The sequence below is a fragment of the Dasypus novemcinctus genome, chromosome 30 (genome assembly GCF_030445035.2).
Source record: "Dasypus novemcinctus isolate mDasNov1 chromosome 30, mDasNov1.1.hap2, whole genome shotgun sequence".
NCBI lineage: Eukaryota > Metazoa > Chordata > Mammalia > Cingulata > Dasypodidae > Dasypus > Dasypus novemcinctus.
In genome coordinates, this window is record NC_080702.1 from 31981767 (window position 1) to 32000101 (window position 18335).

An 18335-nucleotide genomic window follows, 5' to 3' on the forward strand; every position below is an offset into this window, starting at 1 on the left:
TTGGTGTTGTGTGAAGCAGCAGGACTTAGGTACACACCTATGCTAGTATAATAAAATAAGGAGATGACCAGCAGGTGAGATGCACATGTGGAAAATGCTTTATACTTCCCTTGACCTCACGAGATTGCATGTACAGAGGAAACAATCTTATAGTAAGAGAAAAGGACCCAGCTAGGGAACCCCTGGCCAGCACTCCAGCTACTAAATAAATTTCTAAGTAATCAAAAAAAGTTACAGAACAGGCAAGTTGGACCATCTGATGAAGTTCACAGAAAAAATGGGGCTTTCCACAAATGAACAAAAGGACAGTCGTAATACAATTAGCCCCTCTAAACAGGAGAGCAGAACCGTCATGGTCCAAAACCCAAGAACCAGAAGGACACAGAACTGGGGGTTCATGATGACCACGTAGTGAAGGGGGTGACAGATGGCCACAAAGCTGTCATAGGCCATCACAACCAGGAGGAAGACTTCCAGTACTGCAAAGACCATGAAAAAGCTCATCTGGGTGAGGTAGCCTGCATAGGTTATGACTCCACTCTGTGCCTGAGTGTTCACTAGCATCTTTAGGACAATGGTGGAGTATAAACCAATGTCACAAAAGGACAAGTTAGAGAGGAAGAAGTACATGGGCATGTGGAGGTGGGAATCTGAGATGATGGCCAGAATGATGAGCAGGTTTCCAAAGATAGTGACCAGGAACATGGACAGGAACAGCCCAAAGAGAAGATGTTGTAATTCTGGATCACTTATTAATCCCAGGAGAAGAAATTCTGAAATTTGTGTTTCATTTCCAGGTTCCATATGGTAGATGTTATTAACAGGAATTATAAAAAGAACTTGACTAGTTTTCATATAAAGAAGCAGCTCTCTGAAAATAGAAATGCCAAAAAAGGTAAACTTTATTGAACATTTTAATTCCCATATTTTTATTTGGAAATCATGTCTTTAGCATATTTCTAGTGCAAACTCTAGTGTTATGTCTGATTAGGAACTCCATCCCCAAATTTCAGGCTTTCTCAAGCATTCATGAACTGTACAGATTTTATGAGAAGTTAATTCAAATGTAGAATAAATATTGATTTATAACTAACAGACAAGTATAATCAAAGCAATGAGTCTAGAGTCCTATAATTCAGAAGCCCAAAACTCAGGAAAAAATGGGATTATTTTTTCACGAGAAGCATCTGAAGTCTTTAAAATGATATTAAATGCACAATTTTTTTTGGAGACAGATAAACCTGATTTTGAATTTCAGATGTGCCATATATTAGATGGTAAATTTTGAACTTTAAGATTTTCACCTATATAGTAGACACTATGGCATCCATTCTCATAAGACATTTAATAGAAAAAAATACATATATATGTATGTATGTATGTATGTGTGTGTGAGAGAGATAACCTCAACATCACTCCATCCTCATGGGAAAAAAAATAGTTTTCAACTGTTGATATAAGGCAAATTTTCCACTGTCAAGTGTGTTATTATTTCTGCATCTCTCAGTGTCTATTCAAAAGTCCCATTTAACTTTTTCAGGATCCTTTCTGGCAATCTCAGACTGGAAACTGTCATAGATTGTGAAAATATTAAAGAAAACTTGTGGTCCAAGGGAAAGAAAAATTCCTTCCAAATGATGGCAGAAGCTGATACAATTTCAAAGGAAGATCTAACCACAAACTTCCAAAAGGCACAATAAGGAAAAAAAAATGTTGTAGAATTTGAGAGAGGTTCAATTATTTGCCTATAGAGGGGCGAGGACTCAGGAATGATTTTGAGAAGGAAAAATGGTTTACTGATGACCGGCTGGACTCGAGAACTTTCTGTTTAAATCCTGAGTCCTGAACAAGTTTTTTGAGTCCCTTTTATACAGAGAGGAAAGGCCAAATTATTCTTTTGTTTCAGTTCTCAATAGGCTTGACTTCATATATATCTTCTACATCCTAGGTAACCTTTTAGCATGGACTTCATACATTCTAGATAAGCTTTTAGCACATTTTGTTTGCATTTCCTGTGAGTATTCAAAGTCCATAGAGTATGCATTGATAAACTGTTTCCTGGGACTGGAGTCATTGCCATGGTCACCCAGGGCAGGACTGCAGCCCCCATCATCCCACACCCACAGGTCATGACAGACAGCCTAGGTTAAGGTGATCTCTGAAGAGACAAATATGCTCCCACCCATAGTCCACATCATTCCCCCCTTATGCCAAAGTTTAACTTGCTAAGCTTTGGCATAATTTTTGTTGGAGCTATGAGGTGGATGGCTGTTTGTTGTTTTGATTGATTACTTTATTTATCAATCTTTAGTGTAGCATCCAGGACTGTTTTTAGAAGTTTAGAAGTTTTCATGCTGGACAGCAGAATCCTGTGGTGGGGGCCCCCCTGAAGTCATCCTGGGGCCACCGGCACTCACGTGGATTTCCAGTCAGGCTCCAGATCCACCTATTAATTTTGTTTTACCCTCAATGAGTTTACACATTTAATCTTAAAGGGGTGCTGAAGGGAGATGATCTCTTTTCTGTAACTGCTTCCTGCTGGCCATGGGCTGTAGTTATTGCCTAACAAGGTGTAAAACTCTTATTTTATTTTAATTGGAGGAAGATGGGTCTGGCATTCTGTACAAAGTTGGATGAAGTTTTCATATGGTTAATAAGATGTTCATTCTTAAAGAAACAAACAATTTAAAAATTTGGAATACCCATTTTTAAGAGGGACATTGGATTACAGAGGTAGACAGGTTAGGTGCTTATAAAGATGGCACTCCTTTTTAAAAGCTGGTGGGAACAGTATATATATATACTTTTCCTAAGTTATTTCTTTTAAGAGAGAAATTGTAATAGATACTTAGCTTTGTTTGAAGACACATTTCAAGCTGTTTAATGATTGGCACTCATGTGCTTTGTCAGATGCCCCTGGTGAACTGGCACCCTTTCGGCAATTGGTTTCATTCAGGATTAGTACAACAAGTTGGAAATTTTTTAAGTTTTTAGCTGTGGACTGATCAGAAGTACAGAATAAAGGTTTTTTTTTTTTTTTACATTTTGGTTTTAATTGTACAATTTCTAATAATTTTGACTTGTTCTATAGATAACTCATTATTAGCAAGCAAACCTCATTTTTCTTACACAGTAGAGTACAGTAGAATATAGTAAGTTGACTGAGCCTGGTTGAGACTGCCACTTTATTCTATAGACATGCTTATTAAGTGTTTACAAAATGAATTTACTAGGAATTTAACATGTTTAATATACTTTTGCACTTGATCCAAAATAGAAAAGATAACATTATTATTTTTAGGCATATATTTAGTACAGGATAAGAGTACAGCACTTAATATTAATTAATGTATTATTTAATGCAAATGATTTAGATTGCAATTAATAGTTTTAAGTTTCAGGTTTGTAATACTTTACATGTTATCTCTCCATTGAAGTAGGCCATAATACCAACTGTGTTTAAGTTTTATGTGCAGTATCCTGGTATCAAGGCTCCACTTAGCATGTTCTTCACAGTGAGCAAGTCACAGCATCATTGATTCTAGACAGAGTTTCCAGTGTTTTACCAGCCTGGTTCATAGTGTTCTCTGGCACTACGGAACAGTTCCAGTCTGGAGGCAATATCCATTGTACACTTGGCTGTACTGAGTCATCACTGGCTGTTGCAGGAGCTTGAAACTGCAGTGTAGTTTCCATTGACTTCAGGAGCAGAATCAGAGACTGATATAGCAAATATTTCTAATTGAGGTGTTAGTGAGCAGTCCAGCCAATAACTCATATGGAGGGGCAACCTGTAATCTATTCAAGGCCTGGTTTGAATGCACAAAAGAGTTTGACAAGTTTAAAGTTTATTCCTTGTTTTTATATATATTTTAAACAATTTAATGCAACACATCATATATCAAATGACTGTTTCCTTATATAATTTTACCATGAAGATAATAGTATTTTACTTTAGTGATAGTGGGGAAAAACTATTTTCCATTGTTAAAATGAAAACAGAAGATTCCCAATTGAATCAAGATATCTTTTTATTAACATTTAATTAAATGTGCAATTTGTGGTGGCCTTCAGACAGGTTTTATTATCACTAAGTTATTTTTGCAACTAATACCAATCCAAGATTTTAGTTAACAATGACTTCTAGAACTAGAACTATTTAAATGTTTTCAGTTTGGAGATATTTTACAAACTTTTTATAATTACTACAACCACATTGACTAGTTATTTTACCTTTAAATAAACTTAGTAAATTATAATTACTAACCAAAGAAATTTACTTTATTTCTTTAAGAGAGCATACTTACAATTTTTTAGCTTAATTTTATTAACATGAACTTAAATTTTTATTACTTTAAAGATTTTGTACATATAATGTTAATTTAGTTTATAAGTTAACTATGGGTGATTATACTTAAGCTAAATAAAATTGAAACTGTTATAGATTATTATGCAAGGAATGTTCTCTTTTTATCTTTACAGGAAGCTAAAACTTTTTTTTGTTTAAGTTATGAAAATGAATAATTTTTTAGAAGCACATTGACTACCAGGTTTCAAAATACATTATACAATTACTTAATTTGTTTAATCATAATCCTGGAAAGATCTCTCTATAGTTTTTATGCACCTTTCTTTACTTACTGAAATTTGTCAACAGAGCCACTAATTACCTTTATTTTGGTTGGAAAGAAATCTTCTGGAAGAAAATAAGGCTCACTTGATTGTGGATAAGAAAATAATTTATTTTCAATCTTGCAAGAAGGAGCACACAATCAGAAAATATGGCTGAGGCCCTGAACAAAGAAAAATGACACAATTTATACCCTTAAGCCTAGCACACAAGCTCTTCTTCTGTTTCTCCATAGATAGGATACTTCAGAAGTTACAGCCTATCTGAGAAGATTTAACTTTCCTGCTCAATAGTTTGTGATTTAACTGCTTCTTCTATCATATTTCAACCATTTTAGTTTTTACCTGCTCCTCTTTGTCAAATAAGGAATGGAATTTAGTGCTGAATTGGCATTGACTTAGCTCTTCCTTGGGCATCTTTTTATGGCCTATATGACTGGCTTAAGTGGTTTCATTTGTTGCTGTTTAACCTGGGAGTGGGAGACTGAGGCGGTACGATGCCTGGTTATATTAATCAATATTTTCTTCCTTTATGTGAAAACTAACCTAATTTTTGTGTTTTGCATTTTATGGCTGACAAAAGGTTTGAACTGCAAAATTACAGGGCAAACTGATTCTTAATTCTCTAGCCTAGTAGATAGGTTTAATCTGCCACACCTAGACTTGCCTTCAGAGCTCTTGCAAAGAGGAGGCCCTTTTCCAATAGTTTTTATAATTTGATTTTTATATGACTTTTTCATTCGGCTTAGTCTAATTTGGGCTCCAAGAATATTTATTCACATATATAACTGCCTATTTAATTTTTAACAATTTGAATAGAGCTCTTTTAAGAATTTTCACTTCTTAATTTGATACTATCTTCCTGATGTATGAAGACATACACTGAGCAAATGGGCAGACACAAATAGTGTTAGACACAGAAACACAACTTATTGATGTTACTTAAAATTTGCATTATTTTATATACTGTTTAGCTTAACTTGGGTTCCAGAAATATATTTTACTTATATAACTGCATATTTAACCACAACAATTTGAGCAAATAGGCAGACATGAATAGTTTGACACAAAAATATAACTTTAGTTACTTAAACTTCCATTATTTACAGAATAAGTGTGACTGCAAAACATTTCAAAGACTCCTGAAACTTTTCTTAATTTGCACTATGATTGTGTAGTTTTAGACTATAACCATGCAGTTTTACACAAGAATTTTGTTTCTTAACTAATGGCTTGTGACCAAAATATTCCCAATGCTTTAGCACCATTTTTTTTTGTTTCAGAATTTTATATTTTACTTTGAATTTAGCAGAATTTTGGATAAGCATCAAGATTAATTTTACGTATATTTATTTAGACTTTTCAAAGCCTCAGGAAGACAGACTGGTTTCTCTCATGAATTGCCACTCTTAGGAACACTGATAGTTAAGGCAGGCGATTTCCCTTTTTTTTTTTTTTTTTCCAGTCCTTGGAGATAAGAAAACTCCAGTGGTCATTTAACCCTAAGGGCTAAGAATTCTACCAGGCAGCAATTTAGTTTAGCTTGGATTCATGAGAGAAAGCAGGGTTACTAATACCAGGACAGGAGAAAGGGATGTTCCAGCTTTTTCTGGACTGCAGGGGTAGAAGCTCTGCTATCGTGAGAAAACCATAGGCAAAGACAAGGGGTAAGGTCAGGTTTGAAGCAACCATAAATGAAGGAAAGGTTAGTTTAGAATTTATACTTACAATAATAGTTTCAGACTAAATTTACTCAGTTATAATTTGTTATTAATTTTCCACTTTTTTATAATATAAATGCATTTATAAAATATTTTAACTCTTACAGTTTTTATTAATTTTTTAAACCTGTTAATTTTATAACACTTTTAAACATTTTTCATTCTACTTATAACATATTAAATGAACTTAACTATTACTTTAATTTTTATTTTAAGGTAAAAGAACAAATCTCTTGCAGTTAGTGTGAAATAAAAAGCTACTTTTCAGGATTTGATTTCTAGAACATAATGTTCTTTTAAAAGAGATAAGACCCTTTCTTCTTCAAATACAGGAAATGATGAGGTTAAAGTACAAGAAGCTCTTTTGATAAAACAGATTTTCTTTGTATATTGATTATTCAGGAAGCTTCTCCTAAAAGAGACAAATGGCTTGAGAGACTTTGGGAAAGAATAAAATTTTTAACTTTGCATCAGTATACTACTTGATACTAAACATTTTAAAAATTTATAGACAGACATCAAATTTTACAGAATTTTAATTATAAAAATTTTTCTTCCACAAACCTTTACACTTTCAATATTCATTCTGCTTTTGTCACACACTCTACTCTTTCCCAATAATCAATCATTTTATCTTAGGACAAAATCATCTCCTACTTCCTTAACAATAAAAACACATTCCATATATCCCACATACTAAGTTACCAGGCAAAGTTCTTACAATATATAATTGCCATTAACACTAAACAAGCTTGTTAAAATAATGAACTTTTCTTCACTTTAAATACTTAGTAGCATGTAATACCAGAAACAGATTTTTAGAAGCAAGTTGGCAGGGTAGGCTGGCCACCAACAAGTTTTTCTGTTATAAAATTACCTTTTATTAGTAGTATTATCAATTCATGTTTTGTCTAATAAAGACTTTCTGGAATTAGCCACTTAAATTCCTTAATTTAAACAATGCTTCTTTAAAATTTTTATAATTATTTATAATTTTAAGACAAATTTTACCTTCACTGTGTGCATTCCCTTACTGAAAATTATCACAATACCTTCTAAGAAACTGGACAGAATACAAACATATTTTGCCTTTGACACCCCAGGGAGGGAAATTTACTGCATTTATTTTGATTCTGCTTTTCATCCCCTTCACTCCCCCCCCCTTCCAGGCAGTCAGGTGCACAACAATCAAATAGGAATGTGGCTTATGAATAGAAGGTGTGGATTCACTGGAAAGGGGCAAGTCACTCCCCCCTTTCCAGCTTTCTGCTAAAATGAGCAGACAGAACTTACTCAAATTTGGCACCCCTCCCAGAGACCCAGCCACCCAGACTGGGGCAGCCAAGCCCCAGCAAAGAGGTGAGCCAGAGACAAGGCAGCATAGATTGGGCAACATCCAGACTCTGCAAACATGCAGACTCCACAGTTTTGCCCTATAATCAATTCACCCCCTTGCCAATGATGGTTCCAGCTCAATTGAATTCTACTTTACATAATCACACAACTACAACACTAGCATTAACCTGACACAGACAGAAGCACAAAGGGCACTAATCTGACCCAAAATTTCCAAAAATATATTTTTCCAGCATGGCTGCCTCTGCAACCATCATAAACTTTAGAGAGAACACTTAGTATTAATATCTGTTATAAAACAAATTCATTCACAATTCAGCATCATAACAAAATAGTCCAGCTGACATTTTTCAGTGTTTAACTTTACACCCAGACCAAGCTTCACGAGAAAAGCTGATTCATTTTCCTGTAACCAAGTTTTTTAAAAAATCCAGATCAATTTCCAGGACGTTAGGACTTGAACCTATAAACATTCCTTCCTATTATAACGAAGCCTCAACTCCTTCAGTGGATATAAGACCAGTACCAGATTCTAACATGCAGTTAGACAAACCCAAAACACAACTTTCACCCCCCCACACTTTTCCTCCTTTTTCCAGACCTAGAGAGAACAGCTTCCCCCCAATTTTCTAGGGCTACTAGGGTTCTCTTGAGAGGTGATCAGCCTCCCCTCCTAGCAATTAAAGCTAGGGCTTCCCAGACTGTGCTCACCCAGGGAGTCTTACCTTCTTCCATGTTCAGAGTTCTTTTTTGTTCCAGAATCTTTCTTTTCAGACCTTCCATTGCCCTTGATTTTTGTCAGGAAGATTCTGGTGGAGCCCACATCTTTTCTGGATTGAATTTAATCCAGGGGTGCCCAGATTGGAATTCATCCGAGTCCTCCAAGCCTCCTCAGGGATTTGGAAGGGGCAGCAAAATGCTACCATCTCTGGCCATCGTTTATAATCCTGAGAGAGCCCCCAAAAATGTTGTAGAATTTGAGAAAGGTTCAATTATTTTTGTATAGAAAGGCCAGGACTCAGGAATGATTTTGAGAAGGAAAAATGGTTTATTGATGGCCAGTCAGCCTTGGGAGGTTTCTATTTCAATCCAGAGCCCTGAACAAGATTTTTGAGTCCATTTTATAAAGAGTGGAAAGGCCAAATGGTCCTTTTGTTTCATTTCTCAATAAGTAAGCTTTTAGTATTGACTTCAAACATTCTAGATAAGCTTTTAGCACATTTTATTTGCATTTCCCTTGAATATTTAAAGTTTATAGACTTTACATTTTTAAACTATTTCCTGAGACTGGAGTCATTGCCATGGTCACCAAGGGCAGGACTGCAGCCTCTCATCATCCCATACCCACAAATCAGGACAGACAGCTTAAGGTTAAGGTTATCTCTGAAGAGACAAAGAGCCTCCCCCCCCTCCCCATAGCCCACATCATCTTAGCATTTGTACTAATCTAGAAGTCTATTTGCTTGAGAGTTGTCTTTGAAGTAATGTGTAAATATTAAAGGTATGATTCTGAAAATACGGTAGAAAGTACTGTTTCAGCACCCACATTCTCAAGCAGCTTAGAAGCTAGTCATATTCATATGTTCCTCTAACTTTTGGTCTAGGAATATGTGGATAGGTTTCATGAACATTTAAAATACCTCTTGTCACACAAATTTAGGAATGGCAAAAGGTGCTCAATCCTTTCCCTGGGAACACCCAGGTGGTATTTTATCAGGAATTTTGAGGATGAGGCTGCAGTGCTGACCTTCCTGTTGAGGAATCAAGAATTCATTGCACTGCAAAAACTATTAATAGTTCTTTCCTGCACATTATCTGAGAATGTAAAATATTTCTACAAATAGGATATAGGATCTCACCTGAAGTTCTCAGTGGAGCAGTTTGGCAAATATACGTGGGCAAAAAATGGGTAAGAGGAAAGAATATTTCTTGTATTGTCATATAAGATAAATAGCAATAAACATATACTCAGGGCCCAGCTACAGGACAGAAGAGTGAGGAGACCATGCCTGGGATTGATTTAACCACTCATGAGACCCTAGTGCCGGAATATTCCATTCACTGGAAGCATGGCTCACTGGTCTGACTACAAGGAACAAGACCATAGAAAATAAAAAGTGTTAAGATACCTAAAGTACAATCTTCAATTTGCCATCACTTCATTTCTGCCTTCATGAGGACACTGAAATAGTACTGAAGTTTGCAAATGATATAATCATGATCATTATCCCTTTAAAGCTAGTGTTTCATTTTTGCTGCAAGACAACCCTCAAGCAAGTAGGCTTAAAACTTAAATCTAATGCTAAACTATCTCATGTAAATATGCCATCCCATCTGTTTGTCTTTCACTCAACTAATAAGACTCATTCAAAAAACTACACTCTTCCCCTCTCTCTTATTTGATCACCTCTGTTTAATATGTTGAATGATCTTTAAACATTCTCAAGTTTTCAACATATTTTTAGCTTTGTCCAAGATAGGGAAGTTTTCTTATCAGCCTAGAATGGAAGATAAATAATGAATGTGACTAGACATTTTGCATACATAATATGTGTGAGAATATCAACTTTAAATATATCACTGAGTAGGACAGAGAGGTGTAGAATACTGAAGAAGAGGAGGATTCATGGACCAAAGGAGAACGTTGGAGTCTTCTTTTCTCATAAACATCCCATCATAAGTGAATGACATAGACCCAACACCAAGAGGTTATTAAGAACTGGGTTGTAGGTAGCCACAGGGTCCAAATAAAAAAGAGTTGAAATGACTTATCTCTTTCAGGATCCAGGAAGATTTCATGCTGACTGTGGTCACCCACATGGGGCTGAGCCTCTCCCTGCTGGGCCTCCTTGAAGCCTTCACCGTCCTCCTGTGTGGACCCACCCAGAACTCCAGCACCTCAGTTCACCTCCTTACCCACCTCCTCTCCCTCACAGGCATCAGTCAAATTGAGTCCAAGATCAGAGAAACTATCTTTTATTTTTAAAACAGCCAAATGGATATATAATTCAAAATCCACACTATTGATCCACTTAAAATAAAGAATTCAGTGCTTCAGAAATGAACAACCAACACCACAATCAGTTTTCATTAACCCAAAAAGAAACCCGGCCCTTCTTAGTCATCATCCCCAATTCCTCTGGGTTTTTTTCTCTGTACATTTGCCTAATTTAATCTGAATCATATGATATATGGTTTTGTGTCTGGTTTCTTTCACTTAGCATGATTGTTTTTGAGGTTCACCCATGTTGGTGTGTGTATCAGAACATCATAATTTTCGTTGTAGAATAATAAACCACTGTATACTTGGATTTACAGTATTCTATTTATTCAGTCATTGATTAATGGGCATTTGAGTAATTGCCTCCTTTTGTCTATTATGAAAAGTATGGCTATGAACATTCATGTACACATTTTTTGTGTGGACATATGTTCTCATTTCTCTTGGGTGTGGAACTGCTGATTCAAATGGTAATTTTATATGTAAACATATGAGGAATTGTCAGATGATTTCCAAAGTGGCTGAAAAATCTTACATTTCTATCTGTGGTTGTAGCAGTTTGATATGGTTTTTAAATTCCAAAAATAGATATTGGATTACGTTTGTGAAATGGTCTGTTTCCTCTGGGCCTATTAGATTCTATTGGATTCTGAGATTTCCCTTTTACTTGATTAAACAATTATTACAGTTTGAATGGGCCACATCAGTAGATGTTGAGTCCCTTCCAACTCAGTGGGCAGGCACTCACAGAGAAAACACACTGCAGTAAAGGGAGGTGGGAGTTTTGATCCTGGAGCCTGGGAATTAAATACACAGGGAAGCAGATATGTAAGGAAGGAGAGAAGGCTTAATTGGACATAGCAGTGGCCCAGGGAAAAGAGATGAGCATTTGCCTTGCAGTCTATAGCTTGCCTTGTGGAGAGAGCAGAGGAGCTGAGACTGGAGAGAAATAAGCCTCAGGAAGACAGGACCCAGGAAGCCTGAACCCTTGCAGGCATCAGCAGCCATCTTGCTCCAACACATGGTAACAGACTTTGGTGAGGAAATAACATATGCTTTATTGCCCAATAACTGCGGGTTTCTAACACAAATAAATACCCTTAAATAAAAGCCAAAAGATTTCTGGTATTTTTCATTAGCACCTCTTTGGCTGTCTAATACACTGTATGAGTGTTTCAATTTCCCTAAACCCTCACCAACCCTTGCTTTTAGCTGATCTTTTACTATAGCCATCCTAGTTGGTGTGAAATTGTATCCTATTATGGGTTTGATTTGCATTTTCCCCATGTTGGCTATGATGTGGAGCATTTTTTCATGTGCTTATTGGCCATGTTTCTTTCCTCCTTGGAGGAATTTCTATTCAGATCTTTAGCCCATTTGTAAATTAGGTTGTTTCACTTTTTATTGTTGAGTTATAATAATTCTTTATTTATTTTAGACAAATTTTCCTTACCTGCTAGGATGAGTCCCTTATATGATTTCCACACATTTCCTTCCATTCTGTGGTGGGAGGCTCTTTATTATGCAAAACAAAATGAGCTACTTCACTTATGAAAGAAACAAAGATCCATACAGAAATGCATCCAGCATCTGGCAAGAAATCATTTTGCATCATTTGTCACCAAACTCATGGCAACCCTTCCAAGGACCATGGATAATATGCCTATTTACAAAGATAGCTTCTCTGTTCCACTCTGTTGTTCCACTCAGAGAGATGGAAACAATAATGCTGCATCAACACATTTTAGAGAAGTTGAATGATGGGATATATAATTCAAAATCATCCAATTTGTAAATGCTGATGACTATCTTTTAATTGAAGCACAATTTAAAAAATCAAAATGTGATAATCCTATATATGTATATATATATATACACATACAAACGCTCATGTAATCATCACTTTGATCAAGATCTAGATGTTTCCATTGTGCTCATTCCCAGGTAATAGCCAATTTTTTGACAGCATAGATGAAATGAAGGGGGTATGCAGGAAGGAGACAGGTCTTAAATGCCCTGGGTTTATATCATAGACTGAGATGTTTGATGTCAGCCAGATATGATTGCTAATTACCACAGGCCCTGGGAATGAGGAGGAGAAATTAGTTATCGAGTGGATAGTATAAGAAAGGAAGGAAACAATAAAGCCTTAGGCATGGGAGGAAGGCTTTGTTTGTATGAGAAATGAATGTAGGAGGGGGGTATTCTCACTACAACTGGATCTGGAGAGTGGCCATTGTCTACCTGAAATTCATGTTAAGTAGTCTTCAAGTGAAAGTCTGGTTATGTGTGAATGTAGGGCATGGAAGGAATATTCCATGAAGATGCTTAGTGTGCAGAAGAGTTAGGTTACCATGGAAATGGATTTCAGTTCAGAAATTTTCCGTGTGAGATGCTAAGGTGCTATGTCTCAAGTGTGATGAAACATTCTGCTGTCTTATGGAAATAAAAGTTTCACAAAAGTCATTCATTCATCCATCCTACCTTTACTTGAATAATTGACTATATGCCAAATGTCTAGAGGACCATTCATTCTTGGCAGTGAACAAGACTAGAGGGATTTTGAGAAATGAGAGAATAAGTAATTACCAAATGTTCAATAACTTCACCCAGAGATGGAGGAAGGGAAGAAGATGCTAATTCAGGTCTCACTGGGAATAGCCAGCCCTTGCTAGACCCAGAATAACTTGATTTAGAGAAGTTTAGTGTGGATTAGATAACAAAGGGGTTAATGCATCTAAGAAACAAAGATTAGTTTAGTTTTCACATAAAGGAAGAAAATATTAATTAATGTAGCCTCCTCATTCTCCCACTCCCCAGTTAAGTAGGAACAAAGGAAACCAGCTTAAGCCAGTCCCGTAGGCAGTAAAAAAGTTGCCCAAGAAAGGGCTAAGTCAATACCAATGCAGCACTTAATTCCATTCCTTATTTGGCAAAGGGGAGCAGGTAAAAACTAAAATGGTTGGAATGTGATCGGGGAAGTTGTTAATCACAAATTTTGCATGTGAAAGTTAGGTCTTTTCAGATAGGTTGTAACTTCTGAAATATGCATTCTATGGAGAAACAGAGAAAGGACTTGCATGCTAGGCTTAGGGGTATAGACTGCATCATTTTTCTTTGTTTGGCATGCCAGCCATGTTTTGTGGGTGTGGGCCCCTTCTTGCAAGATTGAGAATATTTTTTTTTTTCTTCTCCACAATCAGGTGAGCCTTATTTTCTTCTAGAAGAAGATTTATTTCTTACAATGCATGTCTAGAACCCTAAGCATGCTTTGGATATTCTTCCATTTTAAGTTGGGTTTTTATATATTGAAGATTGAATGGAACTTAAATTCATATTCATTTTTTTAGATGGTCCAAATGAAAACTTTCTAACTCAGAGGAATAGACAAAGGGATCACACAATCCACATACAATCTGGCATCTAATAAAATATTGATAATTTATTTTAAAAAGTTAATGAACCATCACCAAAGAAACTTGTCTTAGTCAATAGTGGATGCTGTGCTCTTTGTTCCCATCAAACACTTGAGAAATTCTTCTCCCCACCTCCATCACTGCAGGGGAATTTAAGTATCTCTCCTTAGCCTCCTTCACCTGGACATTCCTTGAAGGGCTGCCTTTTTGTCCCTGACAAGAACCTCAAGGTGGCTAACTACTTGAGTGAAAGCATGTCCAAATTTGACTATATAACCCAGCTGTGATCATGGCTCTGTCTGCAAGCCTCAACCTGTGTGGGTGCAACATACTAGGCTGTGAGTGTGGTGTGAACTGGTGGTAATGATATGAACTATGATTGGAAGGCTATTCATCTCTTTATAGTGATGTGGGCTATGGGTGGGAGGATCTTTGTCTTTTCAGAAATAACCTTATCCTAATCTGCCTGTCCTGACTTGTGGGTGTGAGATGGTGAGAAGCTGCAGTCTTGTCCTTGGTGACCATGGCAATGACTCCATTCCCAGGAAACAGTTTAACAATGCAAACTCTATAAACATTAAATATGAAGGAAAAATACAAACCAAATGTGCTAAAAGCTTATCTAGAATATATGAAGTCCATGCTAAAAGCTTACCTAGGATGTGGAAGATACATGCTAATTCAAGCCTATTGGGCACTGAAATGAAAGGATCAATTGACCCTTTCTCTCTGTATAAAAGGAACTCAAAATTCTTGTTTAGGGCTTGTGTTTGAAACAGAAAGCTCCCAAGTCCAGCCAACCACCAATAAACCATTTTTCCTTCTCAAAATTATTCCTGAGTCCTGGCCCTTCTATACACAAATAATTGAACCTCTCTCAAATTCTACAACATTTTTGGGGGCTCTCCCAGGATTGCAAATGAATGTCTGAGACAGTAGCATTTTGCTTACCCTTCCAAGTCTCCGAGGAAGCCAGGAGGACTCAGGTGACCACAAATCTGGGTCCCCCTGGGTTAAATTTAATCCAGAAAAGATGTGGGCTCCACCAGACTCTTCCCAATGAAAATTGAGGGCAATGGAAGGTCTGAAGAGAAAGATTCTGGGAATGAAAAAGAACTCCAAACATGGAAAAAGTTAAGACTCCCTAGGTGAGCACAGTCTGAAGAACCCTAGCTTTAATTGCTAGGAAGGGAGGCTGATCACCTCCCAAGAGAACACTAGTAGCCCCAGAAAATTGGGGGAGAAGCTGTTCTCTCTAGGTCAGGAAAAAGGAGAAAACAGGAAAAAGCCTGGTGTTTTGGGTTTGTCTAATTGCATGTTAAAATCTGGTAATGGTCTTATATGCACTGAAGGAGTGGAACTTGGTTATAATAGGAAGGGATGTTTATAGATTTGAGTCTTAATGTCCTGGAAATTGGTCTGGATTTGCCATCGGGCTGGAGGGCTTAGCCTCGCTCAGGCCCAAGAGTCGGGGGGGGGGGCTCGCTCCTGCCGAACCGCCGGCGGGGGGTACTCCCGAAGGGAGCACCAGTTCTCCAGGCGTGGGGGACGCGCGGTTGGGGAAAAAACCACGGAGACCACTTGAGCGCAAGAACAGGTCTGCTTTATTATGGAAGTGCACTAGGTTATATAGGGTTGAGAGGGAGGAGTAAGATGGAGGGAGGGCTAGCTACGGGGCAGTAGTGGACAGGCTGAAGCTGATGGACAGCCCTGAGGTAAGCAGTTACCGGGGAAGAGGGCAGATTGTACATTGGCAATATGGGCGGGACTGGCGGGAAAGATAGCAACGGCTGGAAAGGGGAGGAGGGGTGGCGAGAGGCAGCAACAATTGCTCTCTTTTTGTTTTTAAAAGGGAAACAATGAGGAAGGGGAGGGAGATGGGTTGGGGGAAGGCGAAGGGTGAAGGGGCAAGACCGGCTGGCTATGGGCGGACAACATAGCATCTGGCCAGGACACATGTGTCAGCCCTCAGGGTCGGTGCGTGCCGGCGCTAGGCGCTCACCGAGCCTTACCAGCAAAATGGTCTCGTGATGCCACTGAACCCTCCTAGAGGGGGGGGAATGACAGGAGGCGGCTAGAGGCGTGAGGTACGAAGTAGGCCTCGCGGGCGGAAAGGGCGAGGAGGCGGCGGGGGGGGGACTCAGTGGTGGCGAGGCATTGGTAATGGACTTGTACGAAGGAGCTGAACACTGCGTTGGCTTGATCTTTGGCAAGGCAGACCATCTTTTTGATGGCCCAGGGGCCCACGGTGAGGGCTAAGATGACGATGATGAGTGTGCCTAGGAATGGAAGGAGGTAAGGGAGGAGGGTATGAAAAACACTGGAAAAATAGTTCGCGTTTTTTTGCTCTTTGCGGCGTCTATCTAGTCCCTCTTGGACTTTTTTTAGATTGTCCTCGACAAGGCCAGTGGAGTTGGCGTATATGCAGCATTTTTCTCCAAGGGAAGCACATAGACCTCCTTCTTTAAGGAGGAGGAGGTCGAGGCCGCGGCAGTTTTGGAGAACTACTTCGGAGAGAGAGTTAAGAGAGTCTTTTAGGTATTTTACAGCATTACGAAGATAGGTGATGTCCTCGTCAACAGCTTGCCTGAGAGATGAGAGGGCAGAGGACTGTGTGGAGAGGGCGGCGATCCCTGTGCCTGCTCCTGCGATACTCAAAAGGGAAGCAACTGTTAGGACTGCAGTGATTGGCCCCCTCTTTTGTAATTGGAGAGAGGTTTGTCTGCGCAACAAACGGCGGAAGAAATCGGTGTCAGAGTGGTAAAGGACTCGAGGGGCGAGAAGGATAAGCAGACAAGTTTCATTGGTAGCATTGAGGGTGGCTACATTGAGGCAGGGGGTTAATCCGGTGGAGGTACAAAGCCACTGGGAGGTGTTATGCGGGATTAAGAATTTGGCAGAAGCGCTAGGAGAGGAGTACTTAGCGCAGGCGTGCATAAGGGGATGGGAGCTTTGGCGGGGACGAACGCAGCACCCTGTGGAGGAAACAGATTGGAAGGTTAGGGGAACAGAGGAAGTGTTCCAGTTGCACCCAGTAGGAGAATTTTCGGAGGATTCGCTGAAGGTGAGGTTTGTGGCAACAGGTTCGTATAGAGGAAGAGAGGGGGAGAGACAAAGCCAGCAGCTCCGGGTGAGATTGGGGTGAGATGACTTCAGAGAGGTGTATGAGGCTTTGATTAGGCTGATGAGAGGACTGGGAAGCTGACCAGGGGGTAAGTGAGGCTTGGGGTTGTGGGAGCTGAGAGAGGCAGTGGCGAGGGGGGTGCCGGGCGAAGGAGCAGGCAAGGTGGGGCGAGGTGGAGAAGGAGGCTGTGCCTTTGGAGGATTGAGAACTCGATTTGGGCCGATAGGGGTGGAGCGTGAGGGGATTGGCTCCTTTTTTATAGAGATAATGCCGCCGTAATCATGACCTATTGCATACAAGCGGGCTCCCCACGTGCGGCCCTGTAACTAGAGTTCGGAGTTGGGGTCTTTAACTGTGATTGTGATGGTGTTTTATCGAGTAGCATTACGCTGGAGAATAAGGTATGGGTCTCTGTTAGGGGTGCCGGACCATCCGTGAGCGATGGTTTTGCACCCCCAAGAAGGACAGTAGTAATGCGTTGGGTTATGACATCTTCTGGCCGAGGATGGGCACATGTAGAAACTTGTGGCAGAGAGGCTGTTTGGCCCCAAATTGTAAGACGGGATGTTTATGCGTCCAGTGAGATTGAGGACATCAGTTGTGAAAGAGGGGGCGGAGGCGGTCACGTTGGAGGCGAGGAGCTGGTTGCTGCCCTGGCAGCTCTCACAGGTCAAGAGGGTGAGGGTCTAATTGAAGGGCTGATGATTTGGGTTGGCAGCGGCTGGGAGAGCGAAGGAAGCCAGGACGAAGGAGACGGTTACGAGGTTCCATAGAGGCATTATTTGACGGTGCGGCATCTGTGGAGACAAAAGAAAAGAAAATTCCTCGCTCTCCACACGCGGCGAGCGGGCAGCATGAGGGGGGTAAAGAGAGTGGGGTAAGGGTTAGAAATTTTTTTAAATGAGGGCTGGTGCTGGATCTGGGTGAATGGGGCGACTTCTGGGCTGTATCCTTTGTTAATGTTATCTTTCACTGAAGGCATAGGGTGCCAATCGTCTACTGGGACTAGAGGGTCAGTGGCAGGCTGGATGTAGCGCCCAGGGATCCAGAGAGGTTGCGGCTTAGAATCTGGAAAGACACAAGCAAAG

At 39.3% G+C, this 18335-nt stretch overlaps 1 protein-coding gene across 1 annotated transcript; it reads right to left on the minus strand.

Annotated features, from left to right (window-relative positions):
* Positions 1 to 231: 231 nt before the first annotated feature.
* Positions 232 to 804, minus strand: LOC139437881 (olfactory receptor 7A5-like). Its single transcript, XM_071212779.1, has one exon. It carries the CDS (start codon positions 802 to 804, stop codon positions 232 to 234), a length of 573 nt encoding a protein of 190 aa, XP_071068880.1.
* Positions 805 to 18335: the final 17531 nt, after the last annotated feature.

Coding starts and splice junctions, on each gene's coding strand:
- LOC139437881 (XM_071212779.1), bottom strand. CDS start 804: ATGGAACCTGGAAATGAAACACAAATTTCAGAATTTCTTCTCCTGGGA.